At 37.8% G+C, this 15,619-nt stretch overlaps 1 protein-coding gene across 6 annotated transcripts in view; it reads left to right on the plus strand.

The window, feature by feature from the left end:
• The window catches only part of NEBL (nebulette), a 254,624-nt gene that overhangs the window by 178,221 nt on the left and 60,784 nt on the right, over positions 1-15,619 (plus strand). For 5 of the 6 annotated variants that reach the window (XM_021386377.1, XM_021386380.1, XM_021386376.1 and 2 more), the window contains 3 exons: positions 843-953; positions 8,729-8,830; positions 10,449-10,550. The exons of the other annotated variant lie outside the window; for it this stretch is intronic. In XM_021386377.1, coding sequence (XP_021242052.1) covers positions 843-953; positions 8,729-8,830; positions 10,449-10,550 — 315 coding nt within the window. The remainder of the gene's footprint in view (positions 1-842; positions 954-8,728; positions 8,831-10,448; positions 10,551-15,619) is intronic. 6 annotated transcript variants of the gene reach the window in all.

Raw genomic sequence — 15,619 nt, forward strand, 5'->3', positions numbered from 1 at the left:
TGCTCCTGAGACCTATTAGAAAATGAATTTACTTGCTGCTTGCTGCTTCGTCAGGCATCAAAACCTGGTGAATTTTCTTAATGTAAGCCTAAGAGCTTATGACAAGGGTAAGTGCAAGATCAGCTTTTCAGGCAGTTTTAGTATATGAGTGTGTTCATATGCAGGTGTAGTACACTACAGTGAAAGCTGGATGGACACCCAACATTGAGCTCAGTTTCAATTGTAAAAATAAATTTGTTTTTAAACTCACAATCCAATTTCATTTTCCTTTACCATGATGACAATAGAATGTAAATATTATTTTTCTTTGTTAACCTGGGGCTAGTCCAAGTGTGTACTGTGCTAGTAATTTCCTAACAGCGCATGAAATTGATGCTTAGGCTATGAGTATTTCATGTAAATCTTTTTATTTACAAGACACGCACAACATCTTTTCTTTTTTTCTAAATATGGAAAAAAAAGAACGCAGAGTAAATATTTATGTAGCTGATAGATTCAAGTATGTTTTGGGGATAAAAAAAAAAAAAACTTTCCATTTTATTTTTCTCTGGGCAGTCTTCTCACCTTTTTAAGGTTAATTTTCTGTTTTTGTATGTGCATATTTATTTTTTTGTCATCCTGTATACTCATATCTCTATTGCAATAATAGACTCAGAGAAATCTCTTTGCTGACTGTGTCTCATCTGTGGGCAGAAGCTGCTATCATTTAAGGGTTCTGGTTCCATTAAGGAGCTTAATAATTTATTACATTTCTTCCTGAATACGGACATACTACAATGCTAGATTTATCTCAGCTCATAATATTACACGTGCTCACTACAGTATGATGTTGCTCTTTTCAGGTTCTGTATAAACAAAAACATGATGCTGAGAAAGGAACTTCAGATTATGCACATATGAAGGAGCCTCCGGATATTAAGCATGCCATGGAAGTCAATAAATACCAGAGTGATGTAAGTACTCCCCCGCCTCACCAGTCCAACTCACCAAGTGAAATTAGTTCACTTGTTTTGGGTACCTACTAACTGATATGAAATGACTGTGAAATGTTTCTATATTTCATTGTTTTTTTTTTTTTTTACTTTATGTAAGTAAATTTAGAAAGTAATTTTTTTTTACTTTATGAAGTATTTTGGGACATGATGTGTGCATAAGGTGTGCCACGAGTGATGTGACTTATGATAAAGAGCATTGGAAAGTGTTTTTTACCATTCTTTAGTCGTTTTTATTGTTGTTGAGTGCTATGGATTTGAAGTAAAATTAAAGAGAGAGGTTTTTAAAATTAATTGGTCTTCCTTGTACTTCACAGCTCTATAAAACTCTCTGTTTACATAAACAGTGATGTGGCTTCAGTGTCTTACACTATCAACATTTGGATAGTTCTGTTAAGAGGAGAAAAGAGGGGTATTTCTGCCCTGCTATTGCACACTTTTATGAACATGAATTAGTTTGGTCCCATCTCATGAATACATACCCCAGTGAGTTCCAAAGAATAATTTCTGATGGATGTTGCAAAATCTGAGCCATAGAGTTGAGTTTGATACTTCATAGTAGCTTATGCCACTGATGAGAGTGTTTGTTATCATAGACTTAGTTAAATAATTTAAAATAAATTATTTAGCTATTTAGTGTTTTTTTTTTTTTAATTATTTTTTTACTGCTGCTTGGTTATTTCTTGAAGTGCTTTAGGTTTTCACAATATAAAAGCCTAATAATAGTATATGCATTTTTTTTTTTTTAGCTTCAGGTCAGGTTTGATTTCATGGTCCCTTATACTGTGCTCTATTTATACAAAGACAACTTTGAAGAGAAATGTATGTTAGTTTAGTTTTTGTAAAAGTTTATTGAAGAGAAAAGTAAAGTTTAAGAGAAAATGAGCTAGAACAGTGAAACCATTTCAAAGGGAGCACAAAGCCCTTAAAAACAGCTTATACCTATTTACTTTCAAAGTTGTGATCCATTTCCATTCTGCTTAGATAACAAAGTCAAGTCAGGTAAGTATATGATTTTACAACTCTCTTGATTCTCAGATAAATGGGATATTTGTTTGCTGCTAACAGCGTAGAAAATGAAGGTGTTCATTTTGAATTATCTTAAGTTTACCCTGTCTTCCTTAGTGACAGTGTAACAAACTCATAGGTTAGGCAGGTTGAAAGCTAAATGTCAGTTTTAGATGTATGTCCATGTGTACAGAGTCTTGACAGCTGGCCGCTGATTAAAAGGCTGCTGGAAAACTTCAGGGAAGCATTATGTTTGCAGAATAACTTTTTCTTCTGCTGGGAAATACTAGAGCTGGAACTCCCAGAAGAGATTTGCAACCTGCCTAGATTACAGAATTCCCTCTTCCTGTCAAGTTCTGACCGTCTCTGCTGTTGGAAGCATCAGGATGTCAGACTGACAGAGGATACAAGTTGAGAATGTGAACTCTCTCCATAAGCACAAGTTTGTTTTTACCTAACTAGGAATGATTGCAGACTACTAGGGAAGGAAATAGCATTAGGAGGAGAGATGGAAATCATTCTCAGAGTAGGTGGTGGGACTAAGAGGAATATGAGACGAATTTTGGAATCAAATTTATCATGGTCTGAGGATTAGTGTGCTAGCACATAACCCATTCCCCTTCTACAGCTGTGCATCACCTGCTAACAGAGTTAAGGAAAGCAGGGTACAGATGTGAAAGTAAATGAAATTCAGTCATTTCATCTTCTTTCATCCTTAAAGCAAGCAAAAAAGGAAATGGAGGCAAACACAGGAGGGAAGAATGTTTTGATAAATGAGAACTTTTAAAAGCATGTTAAAAATAATGAAAAAATATGAAAGAAGGTATTCAGTGCCTGAACAAACTTTAAAAAAAATAAAAAAAATCAAACAGAACCTCCAAATCTAACCAGTTAGTTTCATCTGTTTAAGAAGAGTTTTTTTTCTGGTTGCTCACGGGGAGCTACAGTGCAATGGGGCTATATCTGTACCACACAAAAAGGAGCAAGTTATGTAAGTTCAGTTATTGTTCATCAGAGTTATACAACTCCATTGGGTCATTATTTGAGCATCATGCTGAATGTAGGTTGTGGATTTCTTGCTTTGTGAGTAGAAGTTTTAATTAAGAGCCAAGTGAGTTTTCATCCTTAAGTCAGAGTAAGGAATAGCAAGCATCCCAGATGTGGAACATTTTTCTTTCAGAATGTAGGCTATTTGTAGAATCATGGCTTTGAAAGCACAGTGTAAAAAGAAGGAAACTACTGGGAGAATAGAAGTACAAAGCTTTTTATCCACCGCTCAGTACAGTGTACCTATGGGAGCAGAATACGTGTTTACCTACAACGGTCTGCCAACTCAATTCAACCTTTACATGCAGGGTTTGCATCTAATAGGATTAGGATGTGTTTAAGACTATTTACTTGGTCTTAAAATAAGGCTGACATTTATACTCAACTCTGTGAAATGTGCAATTTCCTTTAAAAATTAAGACTGTGTTCAACTTACAATACATTTGTGCTGACATTTGGCAACTGTCATGCTGCAGGCCTTCACACCACTTTGAATATCATTAAAACGTTGTATAAGTGTGGGCTGAAGCTGAATAATAGGGAAATACTGTAAAATCTCCTGAACAATGTGATCATGTATAAGAAAAACATTTTTCTCTTCTTCGTTCTTCCACTGAAGAAAATTGCTTTTAACAAAAGTGAGTTTTTTAATGATAGGGAATTGAAAAATAATTTAGATACTACACAATGCTTTAACAAAAACATGTTTATCCACACTAGATTACTTTTCTCTATAAATTATGTTTCTGTTTTGTGAAGTGAGTATTAATGATGTGACTTTGGCGTGCAAAAGCATTTGGAGAAATGTGAATTTGGGCCTGTCTTAAGTCTGTGCTTGGCTGATGTCATTTGTCTCATCTGGAAGTTTCCAAACTTGAAACCAAAATTAGATGGTGGTCTGTAGAAAGTGGTGCTCTGGTCACAAAACTGATTTACCTTATGTGAAAATCAAATGGATGGAAGAAAGGAAGAAATTAAACAGTGAAATGACACGACAGGTTTCTGAAGAAAGGAAAGCACTTGCCAGGTTTTGCATGCAGCATTTGATGAAGATATAGATCTCATTTTTTTAACTATTTTGTGACCTGGTCCATCACTGAGTATTATGAATTTCAAAACAATGTTAAGTTTGTAGCTGTTTATATGTTCTGTGTGCTAAAATTACACATATTTTCCTCATAGCATTACATTGTATGAGAGAAGTAAGTGGTGATGTTCTCTTTTAACAAACGGCCAAACTGCAGTCGACTCATCTATGAGCATTAAAAGGCAGTTTGCAGATCTGAGTGTTTATATCTGTCCTCCTAGATTTGATACCAAACAGTGCTGCTTTTAAAGTGTTCTTTGACAGCTGAGCAAAGGTTTGATATTTATATATGTATCTATATGGTCTTTGTAGTCCAAATGATGTTGGTAGCAGTAGTTTTTAATGTTCCATTAACCATCTAAATTTGAATATTTAAGTAGTCTGTAGTATCTTAGGAGTACACTTTTCCCATGTTCAAGATATTGTGCAGTCACAATCCACATGTGTACATACTTTCTGATAAGACCAAATCAGCAGATCTCAAATGTGTTCAAATAACATCAGTAACGTACCAAAATGTTGGTGTTTGTTTTGATGTAGATCATACTAAATTCAAGCTCCTTCTGGTTCTCTGTTCAGCATCTGCATTAGAAAAATAGCCTTTCCTTGACTAACTTTCTGCTGACAGTGGTTGTCAACAACAGATCCCTCTGGACCACTTCCAACTGGTGCTGAAAATGATGTGTTTACTCCTGATATAATTGGGACCAATCAATTTTCAAGCCCATTACTAGAAAGGATGACTGCATCAATCTGTAATGGACCAGAAATGTGTTTGTCTCTTCTATGTGAGCTGGAAAACAGTTTTCAACATGGTTTGAGTGGGGATCGGAAAAGCTGTTGCCAATGATGATTGTCACCAGTTAGTCATTTTCTTAGTGTCGATGGACCCCAAAGTGCAGATGAGAGAAAAGGGGGCAAAGACACGACTGGCAGACCATTAGTAAGTGGACTCACATTTCTGTGAAAATGCTAATCAAGGACGGACAGTGAGAGACAAATTATTTTGGAGATAGTTGTACCCAGCTCCTTGCTGACATCCATGCATGTGAATCTCAAGAAGGCAAAATGTGTACAAATCTACTTGTGCACATTTTAATAATTTGTTAAATACGGATTGGAGTAGCTTTGGAATTGGAACAGAGAAGACAAAGTATTGCAAGAAAGGTCTGAGTCCCTTAAACCTGGATGTGCTTGAGTCACCATGTAGCAGAAATTTTTGTTTGTTGATTGATGTTCTGTAGTCTTGTTTGAAATCTGTTTACTGTGTAGCATTGTAGTGCATCCCAGTGAACTGGTGCCATCACGAATGGTGAAATGTCTTCAGGACATCTTTTCATAAAAGCTGGAGATTGAATCCTGTTTAAATTGGTCTACTAATTGTAAGGAAACCTGGAATATTTTTTAATGCTTCACAAAAACTGCTGGCAGTTCAAAGTGTGTTTGGGGATTAAAGGTGGGAAGTGGCTTCTGTTCATTAGTTTTATGGATACTTTAAAAATATTCAGCAATGTAACCACTTTTGTAATTTCAAATCAGGGGTAAAAAACACTTCACATTTAGTTGGTATTTGTAATTTTTTCCTTTTTGTCCTTACTTTTTTTCCCACTGATCTGCTGCAATTCTCCATTTAGATCGCTCACTGCTGCTCTTTAGTTGTCAGTGTCTCAGTTACTTTTTGATGTCCAGTTTGAGTAGATGATTTGCAGACCTGTGGTCTTCACAAGAAGGAGCATTTCTTGAGCCTCTAGTGATGTTTTTTGGTAAAGCTTGAGCGCTGCTTTGAGGAGAAGATTGAGTGAGGGCACTGTGCAATGCCTGGAGGTGCTAGTCAGGGTCTGAGCCCCTCAGGGGCTGAACAAAGCTTGGAGAAAAGACCTTCCATGTGCATTTCTGCTCTTTCCTTTCCTGCTGCATTCCCTTATTTATTTTTTACTTGACCAAGCTACTTTTTCTCGTCTCTACCTTCCACCTTCTTGGTGCCGATGTGTGCACACACTGCACTGGCGGCTTTGCCCTTTCTACATCTGTTCCTTTGCTCTCACAGAATAGCTTTCCTTTTACTGTTCTAATGTAGCAGTATGAAAAAAATCACTAGATGGAACAGAATAGCAGCTGTGTAATAGAGGCCAGCACACTGTCCCAATGGGAAAGGGTCAGCATCCAGGGACTGAGGTTATTCAGGAAATGGGAAACATATTTTTTCTTTCTTTGGCCTACCTCTGACAAACTACTGTTCTGCTGCATAACATTTTTATTCTCACTGGAGTATGACAAGCTGCAGAATGGAACAAATACATATTGCAGACATTTGTAAAATGTTAGATGACTTTCCCTGAGACATAAGTAATAGGTACACTGGTTTAGGTGCAGGAAGAATAATAATTCACACATGGAAAGCTGTAGCAATTGGCCTTGCATCTAATATAATCGAAAATGCAAAGAACTGTCACTGCCTTATTTTTTCCTCCCCTTTTCCCCCTGAAATTAACCACACTCTATTATTTCATGTGCTGTATGATCATGTCATTTGGAAGCAGTAAGTGACCACATTTCCTCAACTTTATCACTGCTATTCTCAATTCTCTGTTGTTAAATTCACTCAATTCCTAATTTCTATTTTGGGCACATATGCTGGCCTTTAATTTGCAATTTACATGGATGATAGGGTGCTATTCACAAACCTGTTTCTGCTGCTTTTGTGGTTTTCACCTCACCTCATGTGGTCATTAGGATGAACAGCATATAATTAACTAAATTCATGTAAAGCCCTGAATTGCAAATGCTTGTCTGTACATCTAGTTTCTTAAAAATAAATAAAGAACCTGGAGCCTAACCAAAACAAAACTTCCAGTGGCTTTAACAGGCTAGAAGAAACGGTTTTTATTTTATTGATAGGTGGGCTACATTCATGCAACTTATTTATTTATTTATGTTATCACTGATTGCACTTGTGTGTCACTCATTGTAAGTTAAAAACTCATAAAATCTATTTGTGGGCAAACAGCCAACAGATTGAAGTCTATTTAGTGTGTCTACTTAGCTGAGGCCATATGGTTGCAATATTACTTTCCTGTTGCCTATAAAATAGATGCCAAAAAGTAACGGGTTTTTTTGGTTGCTTTTTTTTTTTTTAATTTTTACATAACATTTCTATAAATTTGTCACTGGGTGCTGCATTTTACAATTGCTAGACTTGCAGATAGATTTGTTGCATTGTGGTCATACTAAAACTGTGTGCTGGAAACAGGAGGCAGATACACAGGTTATAGTACATGAAGCTTCAACTGAGGGAACCTTTCAGGACTTTTTTTCATGATAAGGGTGATGGAGCACTGGAACAGGCTGCCCAGGGAGGTTGTGGAATCTCCTTCTCTGGAGACATTCAAGACCCACCTGGACACCTACCTGTGCAGCCTGGTCTAGGGAGCCTGCTTTGGCAGGGGGGTTGGACTCGATGATCTCTGGAGGTCCCTTCCAACCCCTACAATTCTATGATACAATTGTGTGACTTTTTGATAGTGAAATACAATTTTGAGAGGTCAGTTACCACTGTTAAACAGTAAGAAAAGAAAATATACAGCTGTCCAGTAGAACAGGAGTTATTTTGATACTTTCTGTCTCACGTGGACTTTATGATCTCTGACTTTTTCATGGTGCTTCAACTTGAGAGACACTTTTGAATACCAGGGATGATTAAGAAAATAATTCAGAATAATTCAGTAAGACAGCTCTTGGAAATTGGCTTGGATTGACACGTGCTATAAAACAAGGGAGAGGAAAAAGTCTATGGACTGGAGTAAGGAAAAGGATAGCTTGTGGTCTGTGAGCTTTGGAGCACTTCTGAGGTCTAGGCTGCTTCTGTGATTGCTTTGCTAAACAGAGAGTGCTTGGACTCTCCTACCTGTGGTTTAGTATTCTGGCCAGTCTTCTGAGCCCGTTCATTATTGTAGCGGCTTCTGCACAAACAGAAAGATCCAGTCTTCTGCTCCACATGCTGGAGCACTCAGCCTTCTTGTTCCCATGATTGTGTAAAGTAGAGGATAAGTGGAGTTGCAGGGAATAAGAGCGTGCTGGGGTGGGGTTATGTCATTTAATTACAGCCTGGACTCATGGCTGGCTGTTACTGAGAGGGCTGTTCACCACGGTATGGTTACAGGCTCTCATCAGTGTAGCTGTAGTCTGCTAGGCTGCATATCCTGGAGGCATTAGTTTGTATTAAAAGAGGCTACAGTGCAGAAAAAAAATGCTGTCCTCTTATAATTCCTCTGAAATGTAATGATAAAACCTAATATTTGGGTCTTTGCAGCGCTTTCATTTTCTCCTATGCTTCCAAGTGAAACCATTTTTCTTTTTAATATTATATTTTATGCTTCTGAATTTTTTTCCTCAGCCTGTTAACCTGTGTGTGGGTCTTACTAAATAATCCCTGTCAAGCAGGACTGTGTTGGCATAAATTAGGTGGAGTTTCATTGAATTTGATTGCTGAGCTGATAGGTCAGTCAAAGATGATTTATAAACGTGAAACTTTTTTTGTTTGTTTTAAGCAAAACTGTTTCTTCTTCTTCTTCTTCTTCTTTTTTTTTTTTGACAGGTGTCATATAAGAGGGATGTGCAAGATACTCATAGATACACTGAAGTGCTGAACAGGCCAGACATAAAGATGGCAACAGAGATAACAAAGATAATAAGTGATGTATGTTTTTCTGATATTCTGTTTGTATTTTTTTATACATTATTATTCCAATTTCAGTCAAATCATTCAGAATGCTTCTGAAATTCTCATATTTCCAAGCAAGAGCAGAAAACATGCCACCCCAAATCTGATAGGGAGCCTTGGAAGGGGGGAAATAACTTGCCTGGAATGTTACGAAGTTACGGATTGCTTGCTTTGATGTTGACAGCCTGACATTTACAACTGGTGACTAAAGACAGTGTTACATTTAGTGAAGTTGGTTTTGTTTCAATTTCACTCATTCTAAAAATAGGATATATGCTGGTATGTGTGCAGATCTATTTTCACGCTGGTAGGAGAGAAGTGTGCCTCACAGTACCCTTTTTCCTCCTCCCACCCTGTCCGGCAGCAGCAGGGACATGGAGCTCCCACTGTCCTTGGGAGAGCCCGTGCTGCCAAGCAGCACCCTCCTGCATGCGGCTCTCATCCCTGAGCTCTGCGTTCCAGTTCATGTTCTTCTCACTGTGACATCTGCTGATGTATAGGTCAAGGAGCAGAAGCAGTAATGTGTGATGCTGTTTAATATATTATTATAGAATACATAAATATACGTAGACTATAGAAATATATGTGTGTATATATATATAAAACATCATATATATATAAAAATATAAATCCTGAATCAAGACTTTAAACAGTTGCTATATGGTTTAATGTGAGGCTAATTGGGCATCTTTTTTGGAGAGCTGTCTCTTATGGAAATACTGCTTTAAGAGAGGTGAGATTCCTTCACCTTTGGACACACAGCATTTTCTGAAAACTAAAACCTCCTAGTAAGTCTTATGCTCAGTGCCCAGAGTTACAAATTGCTGTAAAATCCCTGTTTGACTTAGAGTGGCTTTGAATCTTTTCTTTCTCTTTGTTGTTAAGATGACTCCTTGCTGATTCACAGTGCCTGAGTAATGTAAGAAACCTATTTTAGACAATGGCAGTTAAATTTGTAATATTGCAGAACACCTATTGTAAATTTATCTCTACGGTTTTCTAATGCATTTTGAAAAAAAACCAAAACAGCATTTTGCATGGGCAGTCATTCAGTTGGAAAGATCACATAACACCAACCCTGTGGGACTAATTCCTCCCTGTTACACCAGTGTAACCTTACTGACATCCAGCGAGATTGCAGTGGTAAAACTGAGAGTGGAATTTGACCTGTATTTCAAAAAAGCTGCCCCTCAGTCTAGTTTTGTTTCAAGGCTATTTTCAGCTGCTACAAATAATCTGTGTAAACTGCAGACCATGTCTTTAGAAATGCTGAAACACTGTAACTCATTCTGCCTTGATTGGGAACAGTGGGAGAAGAGGATTTCTCAGGCTTAACTCATGCATTTGGTTAAAGTTGAATTTTATGAATGCTGTGCATTGTGTTTTACAATAAATAAATGTTAAGTTTTTAATGAGGTGAAGCATGAGAAGAGCTGTTTTTCTGAACTGACTAGGATATCACTGAGAGCAGTATCAATGCAGATCACTAAATGAGACTTCATTTTCTACTGGGTTTAAAGCTTTCATTTCTCTTGAAAAAACAAAACCAAACAATGTAATAGTGATTCATATTCATTTTCTTGATTTGTTTAAGGCTGAGTACAAGAAGGGAAGGGGAGAGATGAATAAGGAGCCCGCTGTACTTGGAAGACCAGATTTTGAACATGCTAAAGGAGTTTCTAAACTTCTAAGCCAAGTAAGATTTTCTGTCATTTTACAATGACTTCATTCAGATATCTCGTTCCTAGTAATTCAAGAAAATATTTAGATTTTTAGATGATTATCTCTAATTGCATGAAGGTTATGTTCTCAAACCCCCTTCATATGGTATTGCAATGACTGGTAAATTTAAGACTTCTAGGAAACAGAATATACATTTTTATGCAAAATGCAATGAACTTTGACTGTTACAGCTCTTCTTTGGTGGAAGTAGTGCATATTTATATGTATTATCTAGGATTTCTAAAATATTAACTGTATGTAATTTAGAGGCAAATTTTGCTGCTCATTCAATTTGAATTGAACTTCACTCTGTGATGAATCCCACTGAAGTAACTGTGGTCTTTTGTGTAACTGCTTGCTAATGTGAGTAATGGGATCTGAATTTGGCCTGACATGTAAACTGCCTGCCTTTCCTCCCCCTGAAACTGAAGCTTTTATGTACTACTTTCTGTTATATATTAACCTCAGAAAAAAAGAAAAAGAAAAAACGAAAAGAAAAAAGAAGAAGAAAAATGGAGAAATCACTTTTATCCATAACTAAAAAAAAGCTGGAACATAAATATTCCTTTTTCCTCTTGTGACTCTTCTACGACAACAGATCAACTGCACATCATGAGAACAAACCGACCTGCTTTTTTTTTTAATTTTTAACTTGCATAATCCTTGCTAATAATCCTGTCAGGCTACACCCAGTGCTTTTTTAAACCAAGGAACAAATTCTACCCTCCTGTTTGAGGAGGATAACCCCCTTTGATTGGAGAAGGCCGTGTCAGTCTTCCCACAAGCAGGAAGAAAAGCAAACAACTGGAGTAGACTAGAACATTCTGCAGATCATTGTTGTGTAACAGCTCCTTGTGATTTGGCAAGATGGTGGAAGTCTTCCCTGGAACTAGATTAAAATGAGAATAATATGCCATAGAGATTAAGCTATAGTGCAGTGTAATGTCTTTATACAAGGGACTGAGCTTCTTTTGATGCCAACAGACATTGCTCTTAGATACCTATTGCGTGACATCCTGTTTCACACTGGACGATCATTAACTTTTAAGTGGTCTTTTGTGTTTAGTGTCATACAGACTGGAAGTCAACTTGTGCTTTCTAGGAAGAGCCATGCTGTGCTATACTGTTCAGACTTTGGTGTCACTTCTAGGGAAGGCAGGTGCTTATCTTAGTGGCTTTAAAAAGAGCTCATCTCTAAATGTAATGTTTCTTGTTACTTGTTTCAGAATGTAGTGGTGTTGCAGCTGCCTGTTGTCACAAAGGGAACCAAAGCAGATCACTTTCCAATAGCCCTTCTATCTCACCATGCTTGGTAGCACTGAGTTTTTAACCAGCAATATAAACACGCAAAAAATACCAGCTGGATCATGGGCTCCTGAAGGCTAGTGCTGTGCCATTTGCATCACAGAGTTAATCAGTGCATGTTTTATCTCATTTTTGTTAGATGCGCATTTTGATCTGGACAACGAATGCTGTATCTGCCAAAGTAGTAGCTTTATCATATGATCTCTTCACTGACAGGGACATGGATGGCACCACTTCTAGTTGAGATCCTTCTGCAGAAGGACGCATTTGCTGTGCAATTTTAACTTCTTCAGGCAGTCCAAATAGTGCAGAAGGTGTGTCAGGAAGAGAAGAGAGCAGATGATACCATGGAGCTTCCAGTTTGTTTGTAAAGATGATTCTTTTTAGTCCTTAGTGGTCAAACCTCTGCAGGCACAGGGCCTGGATCCCAGTTTTTGGCATCCTTCCATCCCTTCTCCTCCCCTCAGTCTTACACTGATGAATAGAATAGAGTACAATAGTTCAGTTGGAAGGGACTTTCTAATCAACTATCCGATGAGGCTGCTTACAGTATGTGAGATAGGCCACATACTATTAAAAACGGTGGCTGGGCACTTTTAAAAATGGTTGGGCTTCAGCCTTACACTCTGCTGCCATCCATCTGTGTAGAGCAGCATGGAAGCTGTAAGTACTAAGCTGCTTTCAGGGGTGGGGAGGTGCATTCAGCAATTCCCCCACCTCCTCTGAAAGAAAGGCAGTGACCATGAGTTGTCTAATGTTTTTATATATTATTTGAATCATTATAACACTTAGACACACTGGCCATAAATCAAGAGCTTCCTGTGCAACCACAGAAAAATTATGATGACCCCTGTGTCCAAGAAGCACGGTGATGGGTCAGGATGAAGAATGCACCTGTGCTGTAGGAGAGGAAGTGCACTAAATGTGTGTCAGCCTCCTCAGTCCTCTTTATGTAGGGGTTGTGAAGCAGGCTTGTAACAATTATAAAATTTTAAAATAGTGCAGTTAATGATCTTTTCATTGTCTCCAGACTTTCTGGGTTTTAGGGTTTTAATTTCTTTCTCAGCAAATTGGAGCGTTAGAAACTTTTTTCTGTTAAAAGTTGATAATCTCCCTTAATAGCATGAATCTATAAGCTACGACATACAGAGACGTATTAGTTATTTGACCCTCACAGTAAATTAGCAAAGTTGGCAATTCTGATGGATGTAATGGGAAGAAAAGATGATAACATGTTTTAATGTGATGCATATGGGTAGGTAATTTAGGGAGTATAGAGAACAGGAGCAAGAAGAGGTCAGGCAGTGTGGGTGTAACAAAAGGAGAAAGGAATCAATGCAAGCAGGAAGGCAAAGTGAAGAAAATCGTGTTAATGTTTGACTGGTACTCAAGGCTGTACCAAATCAGTGTACTTTCCCTTTCTGTCTCTCTTTAAAAACAAACAAAGAACCAAACAACCAAAGTCTTGACAACAGCAGCAGCAAAAGCACTAGCTCCTAGGACTAGAATATTTACCCACAGCATACCGAAACTTCTTTCTGTTGATTTGAAACCAAATTTGAAACAGAAGCTGTGTTAGCCTTTGTGAAAACATGAAGCATGTCAGTTTGCTGAATGTATGTTGTACAATTTGGGCTATTCTTTGCATTTTTTTTTTAAACAAGCTCTTCCTTATGCCTTCTTTATGTCATGTCATGCACTTGAGATTTTTCAAAGAGCTGCTGATATGAAGTATTCCCCTTGTGTTGCTTGATAATTGGTTTTATGATAAATAATTCGGAGTATTCATATTTATATTGGATCTGGTGCATTATTTCAAAGATAAAACTGTTAGAGGTAGATTTTTTTTTCCCCAAGATGTACCTTCTCTGAGATTGTCAATGGACTAGGATTTTCTCAGTCTTTCTTTGCGTTAAGCTCTGCTAGTGCTTTTAGCCACCAGTATTTTAATTCAGCTCTTTGTTTTTATCACATTTTCTTCAATATCTGTGTGCTTTGACAAGTTTTTTTTTTTTTTTAATATGTTTTCATATGGCCATGAGGAAGTGCTTTAGCTGCAAGTGTCTGCTTCATCCTGGGATCCCAGTGGTTGAATGATTCAATTTTTTGTAGTTTCTTTGTAAATCTGAACAGTGGGTGATGTCACCCACTTCTGAAACTGAACACTCCCTGTGTGAACAGCTTTGAACTACAGATTTTGATTTAGGAATGTTGCTGCAAAGCTTCAAAAGACACTGTTCTGTCCAGCTGCAGTTCTGACTTTTATAGGCTTTGTGCAAGGCCAATGAGAAGTTTGTTTATCCAGGCTTTATTTAATTCCAGTTTGGCTCTTCAGGCATGTTGTTGTGCTAAAAGCCTGCAAAATCTGTTCTTTAACAACAATTAGAAAGCAGCTTCCACACAGTACTTTTAAATTAACCCCTGCTAAAAAAAACAGAAGACAATCTTAAGACTTTAATTAAGGTGGTCAATAAGCAACCATCGTTTTAAACCCTCATTAAAGTAAGCTTTTGCTTAATGATGAAATTTGTAGATAAGCTTGCACTAACAACTATCATTTCTACTCCCACATTTTTATTTGCTATTCCATCAGGTTACAAAGTTGGTCAGAACCCCCCTACAGATGTTTTAGAAATCACTGACAAAGTGTTTTTCTTCCTTGTTTTTAATTGGAACCCTTTCTCTCAGGCATGTTTTTTCCCTCTAAACTGCCTTCATAACTTTCTCCTGTTCAAAATGAAGCTAAAACAGCATGCAAGCTACTTCCCTCGCACTCATTCATTGATTCTCTCTCCTCCCTCTCCCTTCTCCCACGTCTCTCCCACCCCATGATTTCTTTCAAAAGGAAGAGGGAAATAAGAAAATGCTGATTTAAAAGAAAAAAAAAAAAGAATGGAATGTGTGTGTGTAGCTTTCAATGAGATGAATCCCCTGTGACAAGTCAGAGTTAAATTACTGCTGGAAGTGCTCTTGAGATACTGTCAGGGTCAGCTGATATTATTGTGCTGCCTCCATTTTGTCCCAGAGCTACATGTGCGGTGGTGTTGGAGAGGGGGGCAAAGGTAATAAGCAGTGCAGCCAGACAACGCAGCAGGACTGGGAGATGCTGGAACAGCGCTGACACAGAAAAGCACTGCGGTTGGATTGGTTGGCAGTCTCCTTACATTTGGGAGCCTTCTGTGCATTGGCACAGAGATGCATGGTCTGAGGTGTGTTGGCTATCCCTCCTTTATGGAGCAATGATGTGATCTGAAGTGACACTAACAAGGATTCATTGCTGATATCTCTAGATTGATACATATTGTTAAAATACATATATATACATTAAAAAAATGACATGAAATAGTTGCAGCTGGAAGACTGCAAGCCAGGTATGAGGAGAGGTCCCTTTGGCCCCATTGTTTTCACACTTAACAAGTGTACCAAGAATCACGTTGTGCATTCAGGCCACATGCACAGTCTGAGGCCATTTGTTGACTGGGCAAAAACAGCCTTAAGTAGTTGGGTGGTTAAATTCTTGTATACAATGTCCTTATGATGTGTGTGGGGTAAAGGAGAGTTGTGCTCATCATTCTGACTTGATCCCTGATTTCAGAGGCTTTCTGAGTCAGGTATTCTAGTACTGCCTGAATTTAATTAGAAGATGAGTTCTGGATACACCACTGAAAAGAGAAAAAGCTCTCTACCTGAAAGCAATAGGTATTCCTTTCTAGAGGTAGTGTGAATGATTGTGAATGA

Source organism: Numida meleagris, chromosome 2 (assembly GCF_002078875.1).
Source record: "Numida meleagris isolate 19003 breed g44 Domestic line chromosome 2, NumMel1.0, whole genome shotgun sequence".
Taxonomy (NCBI): domain Eukaryota; kingdom Metazoa; phylum Chordata; class Aves; order Galliformes; family Numididae; genus Numida; species Numida meleagris.